The 15,555-nt window shown below is 37.2% G+C and overlaps 1 protein-coding gene across 2 annotated transcripts in view; it reads right to left on the reverse strand.

Annotated features, from left to right (window-relative positions):
- The window catches only part of GDPD4 (glycerophosphodiester phosphodiesterase domain containing 4), a 62,267-nt gene that overhangs the window by 22,868 nt on the left and 23,844 nt on the right, over nt 1–15,555 (reverse strand). For both annotated transcript variants that reach the window (XM_074304141.1, XM_074304140.1), the window contains 4 exons: nt 12,164–12,262; nt 11,992–12,085; nt 10,894–10,971; nt 1,086–1,231 (listed from right to left, as the gene is read on the reverse strand). In XM_074304141.1, coding sequence (XP_074160242.1) covers nt 1,086–1,231; nt 10,894–10,971; nt 11,992–12,085; nt 12,164–12,262 — 417 coding nt within the window. The remainder of the gene's footprint in view (nt 1–1,085; nt 1,232–10,893; nt 10,972–11,991; nt 12,086–12,163; nt 12,263–15,555) is intronic.

The following is a 15,555-nucleotide window of genomic DNA, read 5'->3' on the forward strand; positions in this document are numbered from 1 at the left end:
TCTTATGTCTCAAAAAACGCAGCAAAAATTATTTTATTGTTCTTATAATTTTTTACACATAGAAGTTAGCCATTCTTACAGAATGCTTTTGTATTCTTCCAGGATTACATGCTCTCGATCCTATTATAATATGTCCTTTTAAAATCTGAATTCAACAGAGAAGTTCCTGTGTAGCCATATCTATGAAGAAAACTACATCCTCCTCCCCCTTCAGAACTATTAGGAAAGCTTTTGATTTAATGCTTTTTCATTATCCATCTGAGCTAAACCTGCCCTCTTCCACTGATGCTTTCCTCTAATTATTCATCATAGTGTGGAGAGGACCTTGTTTCTTGAGCCACAAGCTACAAAGATCCTACAAAGGCCCTAAATGGAAAGTCAATAACGGACCATATTTGTTATTCAAGAGAACATGCTGGCTAAGTTCAAGAGAGATAACCACCATCTTAGTTACAACTTTTTCCCCAGCCATATCAACTCATGAAGACAGTCTCCTAAAGCAAAAAGGGTCAGGATCAGTCTGGAAGGAGTATACATTTGGCAAAAGAATTGATCCTTGAATTAACTGAATTATTTAAACTTGCTTTATTAATATTGCTCCAAAAAATGCCTTCTAGGAAGACTGGAATTGGGCAGAGATTTTATTTATCTCTCACTTGCTCTCAAGTAAATATAAACTAAGTTAAAGGTTCTGCCCTTTGTTTGAGTCAAGCTATTGTAAAGAGGAACCTATGACACCCTTAATACTGCTTTATTCATATGACCTCCATCATCCCACTTGATTTTCACAGCAACCCTGTGAGATTTTACAGAAGACAAAAGTAAAGCCCTTAGATAGGAGATCACTATGCCAGTGACATGTGGCTAATAAAGAGAAAGAGTAGGAAGAATCCCAGATTTTCTAGCTTTGAGCTCACAACTCTTCTATATTGTTTTCTAACTCATGGATCTAGAGGTTGGAGTCAGTAAACCCTAAGGTCCTTTCCAGCTCAAAGTCCTATGAAAACTATGAGTCAAAGATGTGGCCCCGTCATAGCAGTCCCTGACTGTACTCTTACTATCCTACCCCACACATTCAGACCTACCATTGGTGCGCCTCTGTGCCCAATGAAAGTTGGTTTGGGTCCCAGGGTCTTGTTTTCTCGGAGACAGGGAGATTGCATCCCTAGGGGTATGATGTATATAATGAGAAGAACGACCAGGAAGGAAATAACACTGACGAACTGAATGGCTGCAAGAATTTGAAGCAGAAAAGAGAGAGGTTCATTCACTGAGGGCCAAGTCAAAGGGATTCACATCATGAAGTGCTTGACTCAACATACACCCCAAAAGTTCTACTTTCTCCAATGGCTGGTTGATGTTCAACCACTCCTCCCTCATCTTTTTTTTTTTTTTTTTTTGCTGCTGAAGACATTCCTCTACTCTGTTATCATCAGAGCTCTAAGAAGATCCAGCCACCCCTTAAGTACTACACATCAGGAGGGGAGGCTTTTTAGGGCCCAAGCTTATTCCCATTCTCTCTCCTGGGAAGTCAATAGTCAGGCAGAGATGCTGAAAGGGGAGAATTTGTCCATATGAATACAAATGTCCTACAATGTTCCCTGTCATTGCCAAGCAGAACAGGTATGTCACCCTATCCTTCAATATCCTTCCCCGCAAGATTGTATATTATGCTTTCTTCTGCTTGTCATAGCCTTAGATATACTTTAACTTGCTGTTATCCAGATACAAATGTACTTACAGAAAGGGTAGAGGGAAAGGTGTGACTGAGTTCCTTACAATTTGATTTGAACCATGGACGTAGAGACAGATCAGACTCCAAACCCCAGCTCCGCCCCTCTTTACATCTATGATCTTGGGTGAACTGTTTAACTTCAAAGGAGGGATGGAAGAGGCAGCAAAGAATTATGGGAAGAGGACTTTTCAGAGTCAGGAAGACCTGCCCTCAGGTTCCTTCTTTGATATATACTGTCAGGTCTATATGACCCTGGACAAACCTCTTAATTTCCCAATATATCAGCAACTCCCGAACTACAAAGTAAAAAAGAGGTCATTTACATTGCTGTATTGGTAGGGAGTTCTCTTACATGAGAATCTCCCGTATCAATGAAAACACAGGTCTAAGTCCCTACTTATAAAATGACAATGATAATAAAAAAAATGATATTTTGAGCACTTAATCTCTACTACAGTCTTGTGCCAATGTTTCACACTGAATTATGGAAGTAATTTGGGGTTCTTAAAGGCTTTGTCAACAAACTACAATCTCCCAGCAATATATTATGACCACACAGACTTACAAGAGATTGCTAAGTAGGATCGGATTCAATACCAGACGGCTGTTCACCAGAAAATGAATACTTTGGCCAATCAATCAATCAATAAACATTAAACACCTACTATGTATCAGGCACTGTGCTAAACATTGGGGATACAAAATGAGGCAAAATAGGGATCACTGTCCTTAAGAAGCTTACAGTAATGGGGGAGACAACATGAAAATAAATATATAAAAACAAGCAATATATACATACAATACAAATAAGAAATTAACAGAAGAAAGGCATGAGAATTCAGAGAGGATGGAGAAGACTTGCTAATAGAAAATGGGATTTTAGCTGGCCTATGGAAAATTAATAGAAGGTATATAACTAACTGCCTTCATTTCTATGTCTTCCATCTGTTGCTACCATAATGGTAGTAAAAAGGCAGTAAAAGTAATAGGAGGAAGTAGGAATCACAACAGATTTTAGATCAGTTAAAATATTAATTAAAATGTTGTCATTCTAAATGTAGGATCTTTGTCTAATGACTGCTAAGCTGACATACTACTAGAGGAAATGGACTATATCCATATTAACATTTTCACACACAAAAAAATGAAAGCAGGAGACCTTAAAAAGTTGCAGCTACATACAAACTCATAGGTTCTTCCTAGATATGTAGATAAGGAAGCTGGTTTCATCAAGCAACAAGCCCAAAAGCAACAAGAAATATGTCATGGAATACTTGGTCACCTTGCTTTGTATTCTCGTGATAACAGCAATTTAGGAGCTAACATCTGTTGCTGAAGATGACTAAGCAGAGAAACTGAAAGAAATATTTGACAAGATTTGCCAAATTGAGCATAGACAACAAGGGCCAGTCAATGTAACTGGAAATTAAGGAACAAAGATCAAAGACTGATAGATTAAGAAAGGAGTCTAAAGGTACTAGATATGAAATGTGTTTAACTTTTCACCTACACACAGACTCATACACACACACACACACACACACACACACACACAAATGGAACTATTTATACATTAACATGCAGGAAGCTAATTGCCAATATAAAAAAAATCATTTACAAATTAGCCATACAAGAATCAAAGGATTGATTAGGAAAAACAAAAGTAAAAATCAATAACAAGCATTACAAAAGAAGTTGGCAGAAGATTATAATGAACCTGGAAAGAGGTCTAAAGAACTTTTATTCATCCCTGAAGAAAACAGAACCACGACACTTAGACTTGACATCTCAAAAATAGGAATGGTATTTAGGAAGATGAAATCAGGAAAGGCAATTGGGCTAGACCAACATGACAAGATCCATGCTGAAGATGAAAGAGTTTCTGAGAACACTTAGGGACCAATTGTCAAGACATTTTAAGGAAGGAAACATACCAAATGAGTAGAAAAAAAAATCATGGATCTTATTACGCGACCAAAAAAGATAAAAAGTCAGCAATTAAAGAGTTCACATGTCCTATTTTCTCTATAAAGTATAAATATACATACATATGGAAAACAAAATACTCTGTTAAATCATGGAAGAGATGAGAGAGAGAGACGAGAGAAGAGAGACGAGAGATGACGAGAGAGTAGAGAGAGAGAGAGAGAGAGAGAGAAATAAGCAATTGAAAAACCCACATTCCTGCTTCTCAGTCACTATAAGAAATGATCTACATACATATGGAAGACAGAATATCCCTAGTAAGAAAAAAGAGAAAGGAAAAATGAAGGCTTTTGCATATGATTTGGCTTTGTCACAGTCACACAACTGCCTGAAAGGTATTAAAATATATACACGTGTATTTATCTATATATACACATATAATTGTAAAATTCCTTCTTCCTCTGCCAAAAAAGGTTAGTTATAATGATTCTCCTAAAAAACAAAGAGCTTCTCATTCGTGTTATGATCATTCAATATTCTTCTGACAGATGAAATTTGTTCCTAAATTCTCATGTTATCAATATCAGTTAAGGCATCAAACATGGAGGCATGTTCTCAATAAATGTATTCACCTGTGTCACTGAAGATGTCCCACATCAAGTCCAAATTAAAGAAGGATTTTCTAAAGATGGTAAAGTCCTCTGTATGCTCCTCTTTTAACATGGTATTGACAGCATCCAGCCACAGAATATTATAGGACCTCAATGAAGTTCATAGCTAACTCAAAATGAATAATTCAAAATAAATAAGTCCAGAAAGAATTCCCTATTGCCTAGATTATAGCATGTGATTAGATGAGCAACTGATTGGATTGGTCTATAGCTATATACATGCATATTTACAGGGGTGTATTGGTAAATGTTTAACATCCAGCTCTCAAAAAAAAAAAAGATATTGACATACTCAAGAATAATCTGCATTACTTAAAATTTTTCATCACTTTCTTAAGTCTAGACAAATAATAAAGTAAGCCATTATTTGTGGTGTTTACCTATTTCAAAGATGTAAATGCTCAAACTCTAAATTTAACAATTTAAACTTTACATTAGCTCTGAGGAGTTGATTTGAGCTGGCTCCAGCACATGTTTAGATGTGTCTATAAAGGTTTATGTCTTGAATATTATCCATAGATAATAAAAATAATAACAGGCCATATTTCTACACTACTTTAAGGTCTGCAAAACACCAGGCATATATTACTTCATTTGATAGAAAAGTGATAAACAATAAACCAGGCCCAGAATTTAATAGGAAGAGAATAAGCTAGATTGCACTAAGGGAAAATGACTCTGTGCCTTAAAAAAAATCTCAAGAAGTTCCCTAGCATTTAGGTGTCTAAGTAGATAGAGTTTCAGGCCTGGAATCAGGATAACAAAGTTCAAATATAGTCTCAAAGATTTACAAGCTGTGTGATTCTGGGTCAACATAATCTGATTGCTTCAGTTTCCACAACTGTAAAATAGGAATAATGATAATATCTATTTTTCGGAGTTTTTGTGAGGATCAAATAAGATAATATTTATAAAGTGCTTAGCACAGTCCTGATACACAGTAGGTACTTAATAAATTCTTTATTTCTTTCATCATCATCAACAACAATGTCCTTTCAGTGATTCTATATAGATGCCAATTAGAGGGTGCTAGAATTTTAAGAGAATCAAAACGCAGGTGACTCAAAGAATAATGGAGACACACATGGTAGATAATATACAAGTATCATTAAAAGATATTTCTCCCACTCTCAAGGAAACACACATTAGAAAAGGAAATGCATTGGGTCACATAGCAAGGACAAGGGTGATCCTATGGACAAACTGAGGGCAGGCTACCTCAACGATCTCCAGCAGAAGGTTATTTTAAGAATCAAATGAGATGATGTATATGAAATATTTTGTGACCATAGAGCCTTACTACAGATCACTCCATCCTATGCTCGTCTTCATGGGGATGTCCCTTGCCTGCAAAGCTGAAGACAATGCAATTCAACACTGGGATTTTCCCACTTTGACCCCCAAAGCATTCTAGATCTTCAAAAATCAGAGTCTCAAAGTAGAGAGGAACTTCAGGAGCCTCTGGTTTCCACAAGAAGGCCCTTGACAATTTACCTGGCAAGTGGTCTCCAGTATCTCCCACAGATGTCCATGTATTGTCCATTATCCATTTCTAGTTAACCATGAAGCCCTTCCTGACACCAACCTAAAATTATAATCCCTTGACAACTTCCGCCAATGGTCTCTAGTTCTGGCTATTCAAATGAGATGGAATTTGTAAAGCACTTAGCACAATGCCTGGCACACAGTGGGAACTTCCTAAGTGCTTACATCCTCTCTTGCTTCTTTCCAGAGCCACACATAACAAGACTAATCACTCTTTTCCATATCAGCTAGCACTTCAAATATTTGCAGATAGATACCAAGCTTTCCCACAAGTCTCTTTTGTCAGCTAATTGTTCCCTATTTCTCTAAGCAACCTTCTTATGGCATGATCCATACTGATCAGTATAGTCACATTCCTCTGTTTCTTAGCTTATCAACATCTTTCCTAAATCATAGTCTGACCACAGGACTTAACACAATACAGCAAATGTGATGAGCCAGGGAAAAGGATAATGGGATTATCACCTCTCAATATAGCTTAGAATCACATAAACTTTGGGGCTGATATTGCTAAGTGAAGGGCAGTTAGATGGCACACTAGATAGAAGGCTGGGCTTGAAGTCAAGAAGACTCATTTTTCTGAGTTCAAATCAGATCTCAGAAACTTCCTAGCTTCCTGGGCAAGTCTCTTCACCCTGTCTGCCTCAGTTTCCTCATCTGTAAAATGAGCTATAGAAGGAAATGACAAACCACTCTAGTATCTTTGCCACAAAAACCTATGGGGTCACAAGGGGTCAGACAAGACTGGAAAATGACTAAGCAATAATTAATGTGACCATCAATTCCCCTAAGACCTCTCAATGTTTTTCACATAAACATACTTATGAAGTTCAAAATTTTAAACTTGACTTTAAATTTATCCTGTTAAAATTCATCTTGTTGGTTAAGTCTATCTGAAGCACTTAGTTTCTAAGATTCCTTTTTGGTCTGAATTTATGATGCTAAAATCAAAGATCCTATCATAAATATGAGCTTTCTCTGTCTCCTAGTGTTCTGTCATCCAACAATCTAATAAGCCTATTATTACTATGTCTTCATCCAAGTCATGATTCAAAACCTTGGACAGCACAAGGGAGAGATCTTTGAGGTACTGGGGGAGATATGTCCTTTTCAACCAATATCAAACCATCAATAACTGACTACTCTTTAGATTCATCATCCATCAAATTAGCTCTAAATCTACTTTGTCATACTAACTAGAGTCCATTTCTCTGTCTTTTCCACAATTATAGCACATCATCATCAAATGCTTGGTTAAAATTTTGGGCAACAATCTCTACAACAGTGTCCAAATTTATAAGAGCAGAGATTGGTCAAAGAAAAAAATTTAAGTAAATAAGCTTAATCTAGGATGACTCAGTTTTCCCTATATACAACCATGCATTCTTTGTAATCACTCATGTTCTCGCCAAACAATTCCTCCTTATTGGTGAGAATTATAGCCACAAGAGCAGTTTCCTTTTTTGGGAAGGAAATTATCCTGTCAAAAGATTATTAGCTATTGTGTGTTTGGCAGAAAAAGTGTCCCAATGGATGTCCAGAAAGTGGAATGTCTTTGTGCCTAGATTGCATCTCCCAAATTCCGCATCTATTTCCTCTTTCTGGACAGGTACGTGACAAAAATTCTGATGGTCCTTTTTGTTATTACTTCTGTTAAACTTTACCCAAATGATCACCACTATATTTCTCCCTTTTTTCCCTTAATTTCTTTATACAAGTATGTCTTCTTAATATGCAGTGCTCCTTTTCTTTCACATTTCACATCAATCATCACCAAGCATGCCCTACTATGCAACAGCCAGTATGTAAAAGAAATGTAAATATATGGTTCCTCCCTTGAGGAACTTACAGTCTAATAGGGGCTAAGGGCAGGAAAAACAACAAGCAAAGAACTATGTAGAAATTCATATGTGTATATATATATATATATATATATATATATATATATATATATATACACGTGTGTGTGTATATATATATATACATGTGTGTATATATATATATATACACTTGTGAGATAATATATGGATATAGATACTATATGGATAATGGATAATGAAAATCATCTCATAGGAAAGGCACTAAAACAACAGAAGATCTGGGAAGGTTTTTTACAAAAGGGAATTTAAGATTTGAAGGAAGACAGGAGGTAAATCTGAGGCAGGAGGGAATTCTTTGTATAGGGAAAGTTAGTGAATGGATGAAGTCAGAAGATTAAAGATGTTCTGTGTGGAACAGTGAAGAAATCATTGTCACTGAATCACAGAGAACATGGAAGGGAGGAAGATATAAAAAGACTGGAAAGATAGAAAGGGGTCAGGTTATCAATGGCAACAGATGATTTTACATTTGATTCTGGAGGCAATATAGAACCACTGGAGTTCAATAAACAGGGTAGTGACAATCAGACTTGTACTGTAAGATCATATTGAGACTTAATGGAGGATATAAAGTAAACTCTTTCAGAGCCATGTTCTAATTATAAGATCAAATTTCTTAGTACATTAGAATCTTTACTTTTCTGACCCCCCCCCATTTTTTGCATTTGTTATTAGTCATCTGTGATAATGAGTTTTATTGGTCCATTCTTATCTGTTTTTAACTATGGGCTTCTAGGTATCTTTTATGCAGTAAAGTGAATTGGGACTATATTTTTCTCCAGTTACATGTAAAAATTTTTAACATCCATTTTTAAAATTTTGAGATACAGATTCACCCCCACACACACATTGAGAAATCGAACAATTCAATATGGATTTTACATGTGCAGTCATGCAAAACATTTACATAATAGTCATGTTGTAAAAGAAAACATAGATGTCTGTTAGGATTCTTACAAGGTACTAAGTCACTGGAATGGATAGAGACAATAATTATCTAATTTAGCACAATTCAGTATGATTGATCTGACTCTACAAGGAGATATTATAGGCCAGAACTTGAAACAAGTTACTGAGTGGAATTGAGAAGACAGTGGTGAAATCTAGTTTAGCATTGATTTAATCCTACAAGAAATAATGGTTTCCTAGTGATATAATGATTGATTTATACTAAAATATAGAGCATAAAAGGAAGAAGCTCTCAAGGCCAAGGGGATCTTTGGGAGATTCAGAGTCAGGATTCAGTCAAGGAGATTCACAAGTCGAGCAGAACAAAGGAAGTGGTGGCAGGCTGTCCTGTGGAGAACACTGAAACCAAGATCTGGAAGGCCTCCAGAAAACTAGCTGAGCCCCAAGTGAAGGAGATAAGATTTGGAAAGAGACAGTAAAGAATTTGGACTCCTGGCTGCATTTGGGATTACTGAACTGAACTGAAACTAAGGCTGCCTTCAGAAGCTCCCCAAGAAACCTGCTCATAGAGAACATTATAATTTAGAAAAGAGAACATTACAGATATCTCCCCCCAAAAAAAACCCCAAAACTCAACAAAAATAAAATAAAATATATATATGCTTCAATCTGTATTGAGACACCATTGGTTCTTTCTCTTGGGATGGATAGCATTCATCATCACAAATCCTTCAGTTGTTCAAGTCTCATTTTCTTATCCAGCAGCTGCTTATTTCCCAAATCTGCAGCTTCTGTTCTGAAGCCTTTGCCTTGTTTGGAAGCAATTATGATACACCCTGTGTGCCCCTCAGAGGCTTCTTATTTTCCAAAAGGCTTTCTAGTTTAATTTACATCCCGTGATTCACCAGAAGTGGGTAGTAGCCATGTGATCTGGTACATCTTAGAGGTTTTCCCAGGACATCGTGGATCCATGCTCCAGGAAAACAGTAATCATCTTCATTGGAGTAATCAGGTCAATGGACAACTTCCAGCATGTAGTGATGACTACTATGAATCCTTATCTTCCTCTCACCGTTACTGGAAGGTTTTACTAGATAGTACCCTGCTTTGTTAGTAATCAGTTAAGGTCACCAGGCTCCATTTTGAAAATTCCATCTTTCTGGCCATGTTCCTGCTCTGGCCTAGAGCTTCCAAGGGAAAGCTCCTTCCCTCCATAGGGCTGCTGCCAGATCTCTGTGCTCAGGAATCCAGGCAGGACTGAGATTCCACCTTCCATCCACAGATCAGCAGCTCTCCCTGGTCATCTGGAGCTCCACCATCCCTATATCAGAGGTCATCCCCTTTTGTGCCAGAGGCAGGTTGCTTAACATTGATATCCATTTCTTTTAATATTTCCCCAGATCCTCTCTGGATCCACTCCAGTCTGTTAAAGACCCTCTTAAAAGAGGCCTAGAGGGGCAGCTAGGTGGCACAGTGGATAGAGCACCAGCCCTGAATTCAGGAGGACCCGAGTTCAAGTCTGGTCTCAGACACTTAACACTTCCTAGCTGTGTGAGCCTGGGCAAGTCACTTAACCCCAGCCTCAGGAAAAAAAAAAAAAAAAAAAAAAGAGGCCTAGAACCAGACACAAAATTCTACATGGAGTTTGGACAGTACAATACATGGAGTACAGTAGAGACAGTCTTTATCTCCACAGTTTGTTATTCAGTTTAAAGTGTCTCCGACTGACTTATCACTCTCACATTGAATTTGCAGTAACTTTCTTTTGACTTGCAAAAGTGAAATAGGGCAAGCTCCTAGAAAACTGCCTTTTGCCTTTTTTATATCCCCCAAACTTAGCACAGTGCCTGGAATATAGTAGGCATTTAATAAATGGTTTTTTACAGCCTTAATGTTGTCTAGCCATGACTCCCCTATTGGGTATTTATAAAGCTAATTTCTTTAACCCTTGTATAAAACCTGCACTAATTCTTATGGCTGTCATCGTAGCAGATTCATTTCATTGTTCTTTAGAACAATGAAAAGATCTTAGAACAATGGAAGATCTTAATCTTTGTGCATTCTCTCATCCAGTGCATTAATTTTTCTCTCACAGCTTTGTATCATTCAAAAACCTAATTAATAGGTCTAGGCATGTCAGTGTTCTCTGCCTCAGTGGTAGGAATTTGTCCTCATTATTGTTCCCATTATCTCCTAAAACACTCCAATATGTTGCACCAATTCTTACCTCTAATCTTCATTATTTTCCTAGATTCAACAGGGACTTCTTGCTGATCGGTGTAGTCCTCCTTCATAAGAACCAATGCTTAACAAAAGGGAAAACAGAACCACACAGGTTTATTAGCTTCTCTTCTGTGGCTACCATACCTCAATAGGACCTTCCTTCTCTTCTACACAAGCATTACTATCCTCCCCACACTACAAGTATAATTAGGAGTTAGAACTAGATGATCTCCAGGATCCTTGTCAAGTCCAAATACATGTTCCTATGATTGCAACTATGGTTTACCAGTCAGCCAGTCTTTCTCTTTGGCCCTGGCAGAATTTGTAATATCAGATGGGCCTTTCAGGAATTTCCACTCTGTTCAGATTAAACAGTCAACTCAGAAAGCCCTACCAATGAGGTTGCCTCTACTTAGGAAGACCACGAAATTCACATTTTAGTGTGGAGAAGATAACAGGTGTTAGTTGATATATTACCCTATCTGGGCCAAAGGAAACTGAGAGAATAGAATCACGCTTGGGCTCATCATTATCCATGATGGACTCAAAGAGAGCTGGCACTGTGGCAAAGCTAGACAAAGGGTTGAGAATAAATCAAATACAAAGCTGTGTCAGTGAGACAGGGAAGGGAGTGTGGCAAACCAGAGCTTTGTCCTAATTTAGAAGCAACTGATACTGGAATCTGCAGTCCTTCAACAACAAACAGCATAGTTTAATTCTGAGTTAGCAGGGCCCATGAGTTAGGTTTTGGATAAGTGATTGCATTGATAGAACTCTTGGGGTGAGAAAAGTACCTTCCTCTATCCACATTGGCCCTTCCCTGCAATTTAAAGTCTTAAAGAGATGCCTAGAGCTAAGAATGAGAGGTTAAGTTTATATCAAGTGTGTGTCAAGAGACTTGGACTTGAAAAACAGTTCTTCCTCCTGCAAACACATTTTGTGGTATTTGGCAAGAGTGTCAGTATCTCCAATGATGGCTCTGATCAAGAATCCTCCCAAGCCTTCCTCCTTTGGCAAAAATCTCTAAGGGTCCCCATTTTCTATATGTATTCTTTCCTACAACCCAACCCATTAAACCCCAAATTTATTCAACTTGGCCTACCTGTTTTATTCAGCTTAGCAAAATAGATGGCTATGGGCCATGAGAATAACACCATCACACATATTCCAAAGAAATGTATGTAGGGAGCAGTTACCTGTCAAAAAAGTTAGAACATTAGGCTGAGATCAGTTTCAGATGGATATATGATTGTGACTCTTTTGTGTATGCTTACCTGTAGTGATACCTCAGCAGCTTTCCATTTTTCTTCATAAACTGAATTTACAGAGAGAAAACCAAAGATGCATACGCTCAAGACCAGCAGGACCGCAATCTGCAGAGACAAACATCTCTTGTGTTGGAAAGATGCTCAGGGTGACCACTCCCCAAGCTTCACAGAACCCCATGCAACTATAGAGTCAGAGAGAATAGAGAATCCAGTAACTCAGGATAACACTGGATATTAAGAGCTGAGAAAAAAGGTGGCAAAGTGAGATGCAATCAAAAGACTAAAAAGTCATTGTTATATTATAAGTGTATAAAATCACATATACTCACAAAGCCCAACAAAGCTATCCCCAATTGCCTCGTGATAATCATTATCATCAACAAGAATTTAAAAAGCAACTACTATATGCCAGGCATTGTACTAAGTGCTGGGCAAACAAAGAAAGGCAAAAAGAAAAACAACAACAAAGCTCCCTGCTCTCAAAAAGCTCACAGTCTAATTTTTTATAGGAGAGATAATATACAAACCAGTATATACAAACAAGGAATGGATGAATGGATGGACAGATTGATGGATGAATGGATGGGTAGGTGGGTGGACCAAAAGATAGATGGACAGACAGGCAAATGGATGACAAACTGGATATAATCTCAGAGAGAAGGCACTAACAAGAAGAACTGAGAAAGGTTTTTTTTTTCCCCCCAGAAGATGGGACCTTAACTGGAATGTGAAGGAAGTTAAGAAAGCCAAGGAATAGAGATTAGGCAGGAAATAGTTACAATAATGAGGGAACAGCCACTGAAAATGCATTGAGTTAGGAAATGGATTGACTTGTTAAAGAATGGCAGTGCCACTGGATCAGAGTATGTAGGATAAAGTATGAGAAAACTGGAAAGGTAGGAAGAATACAGGTTAAAAAGGGCTTTGAAAGCCAAACAAAGTATTTTATATTTGACTCTGGAAGGATTTTATTGGATAGAGGATGACACACGCAGACAGAGCTTAAGGTAAATTGCTTTAGTATTGTAGGCTGTCACACATCTCTGTAACCTTCCTTCACCTTCTTCTCCAAAAGATTGTCCTAGATGTTTGCTTGAAACAGATTTCATTCTTCTGTAATGCTATGGAAGGACAGCTAAATGGCACAGTAGATAGATCACAATATCTAGAATCAGAAAGAATCATCTATGTGCAAGACTAGGCAGTAGGGACACAGACAAATATGAGAATATTTCTTGTTCTCAAGTAACTTATGTTCCATTGGAACAAACAATACAAACACAGAAAAATAAAAAGTAATTTGGAGGGAAGTAATAATAATTTGGCCCTGAGATAAGTTTTATTTGAAGGGAATTAGGGATTCCAAGAGCCAGAAGTGAAGGAGGAAGGACATTTCAACTTTACAAAGCAACCTGTGCAAAAACCGGTGTTACATAGAATGGTGAGTCCAAGAAAATAGCAATAACACCAACCTGGCTAGAACAAAGATGGGTCAAGGAGAGCTATGAGAAGGAAGAACCAAGTTAGATCAAATATACAAGTTCAGCTGAAAACATAGGAAAACCAAGAAATTTATATTTTATTCTGGAGAAGATAAGCAAGTGTTAGTTGATACATTGCTCTATCTGGACCAAAGGAGAATGTTACAATTATACAACTTTGAGGGCACAATTCCAAATGGCAGGACCTATTCACATCCCCATCCATGGTCCAATAGAGTCATCTTTTCCAGTCTGATGAGTTAAAGGTAAAATCTCAAAGTTGTTTTAGTTTTCCATTCCTCTTAGTGACTTAGAACATTTTTTTTCACATGGTTTCTGATGACTTGGATTTCTTTTTTTGGAAACTATCTATTCATATCCTTTGATTATTGAGCTACTAGGAAAATTATGTTTCTTCAAATAAATTAATCTCTTCCAGAGTGATATTCCAATCACAATTTTAAACCCAGAAAATCTTGGTTATAGTTTTAAGACCAAATTTACTTTCTCACATAAAGAGCTATCGTTTATATTGTTTGTCATTTTATATTTGTACATCTATTCATAAACACTTCAGCCTATGGGTTTCGATTGTGTCTCTTGTGAATTCTTGGCATTCTTTTTGCAATAGCTATTGCTCTCTCTGCTATCTTCAATGATTTAAAATATACATATGTATATATGTATAAACACATGTATGGTCACACACTTTTTTGTTTTTTGTTTTTGCTTTTTCTTTGGAGATTCAATCTCAAGTGGTTTAGGAAAGGGTAAGTAGGAGCTAATGGATTAAAATTCTGCAGGATAATAAATCAGCCCAAGTAGGATGGGAAGTAACATTCTGAAGGTACAAGCAGAAACAATCCTATTAAGGAAAATATTGATGGAAGTGTCTTTAGAAAGAACATGGTGACAAAATTTCTGGACTTAAAATTGGAAGTTTGAATCCCAAATGATTGTTATTCTGTGATCCTTTAAACTAGTCACTGTATCTCTTGAAACTTCAGGTTTTTTCCATCTGTAAAATGGGTAATAATTATATACATAGTTCACAGGATTTTTATGAGGATCAAGTAAGATAACGAATGTCCTGCTGAAGCCCTGCAGTGCTAATGTAAGCGCTAGATATTATTTATCACATGTGGATGCGTGAACAACTTGCTGATCAATTTATATTTTTAAAAGATAGATCAAAGATAAAAGACAAGGGTCACTGAGGGTGACCTTTTTGTCTTCACATAGTCCTGAAGGTCACATAGTCCTGAAGTATATCACTGAAGTTCAAAATGGATTGAGGTTGGCAAGGAACACTGAGGACAACAAAATGTGAAGCCAGAACTGGTGCTCCAAGGGATGATGACCATGGATCACCTCAGTTTGCTTTGGTTTTTACTGACAAAGAGTATGGTCCTTGGACCGGAAAGGAAGGTGAGGGAATAGTAAGAGGGTCCCTAGATAGCCTCAAAAACTTCAAGTTACAGGTCTGGATAAATCACATCTCAGGGCACTGAGAGAACTATCAGATATGATTGTGAAGCCATTAATCATCCCTAAAACAGGGGAGTCTCACGATGCTGAAGGGAAACAGTCAGCCAGTTAAGCTTTATTAAGCACATATCATGTACCAGGCACTGTGCTAAATGATAGGAATACAGAAGGAGGCAAGAGAAAGTCCCTGCCCTCAAGGAACATAAAAGCAAAAGTCAGAATCACAGAACTTCATGGTGGTCATTTATTCATCTTAGAAAGAGAAAAAGCCCAATAAGTGATCACCTCAATGAGAAGGAATCCACTGCTTAAGGTGGCTTAAATGACTTTAGGATAATTCTTAATTTTTGAGAAACTTTTCCTTCAATCATCATCATCATCACTATCATCATGTTATTTGTTAGACTCTTGCTATATATCAGGCATTAT

The sequence above is a fragment of the Sminthopsis crassicaudata genome, chromosome 3 (assembly GCF_048593235.1).
Source record: "Sminthopsis crassicaudata isolate SCR6 chromosome 3, ASM4859323v1, whole genome shotgun sequence".
NCBI classification, from domain to species: Eukaryota; Metazoa; Chordata; class Mammalia; order Dasyuromorphia; family Dasyuridae; genus Sminthopsis; species Sminthopsis crassicaudata.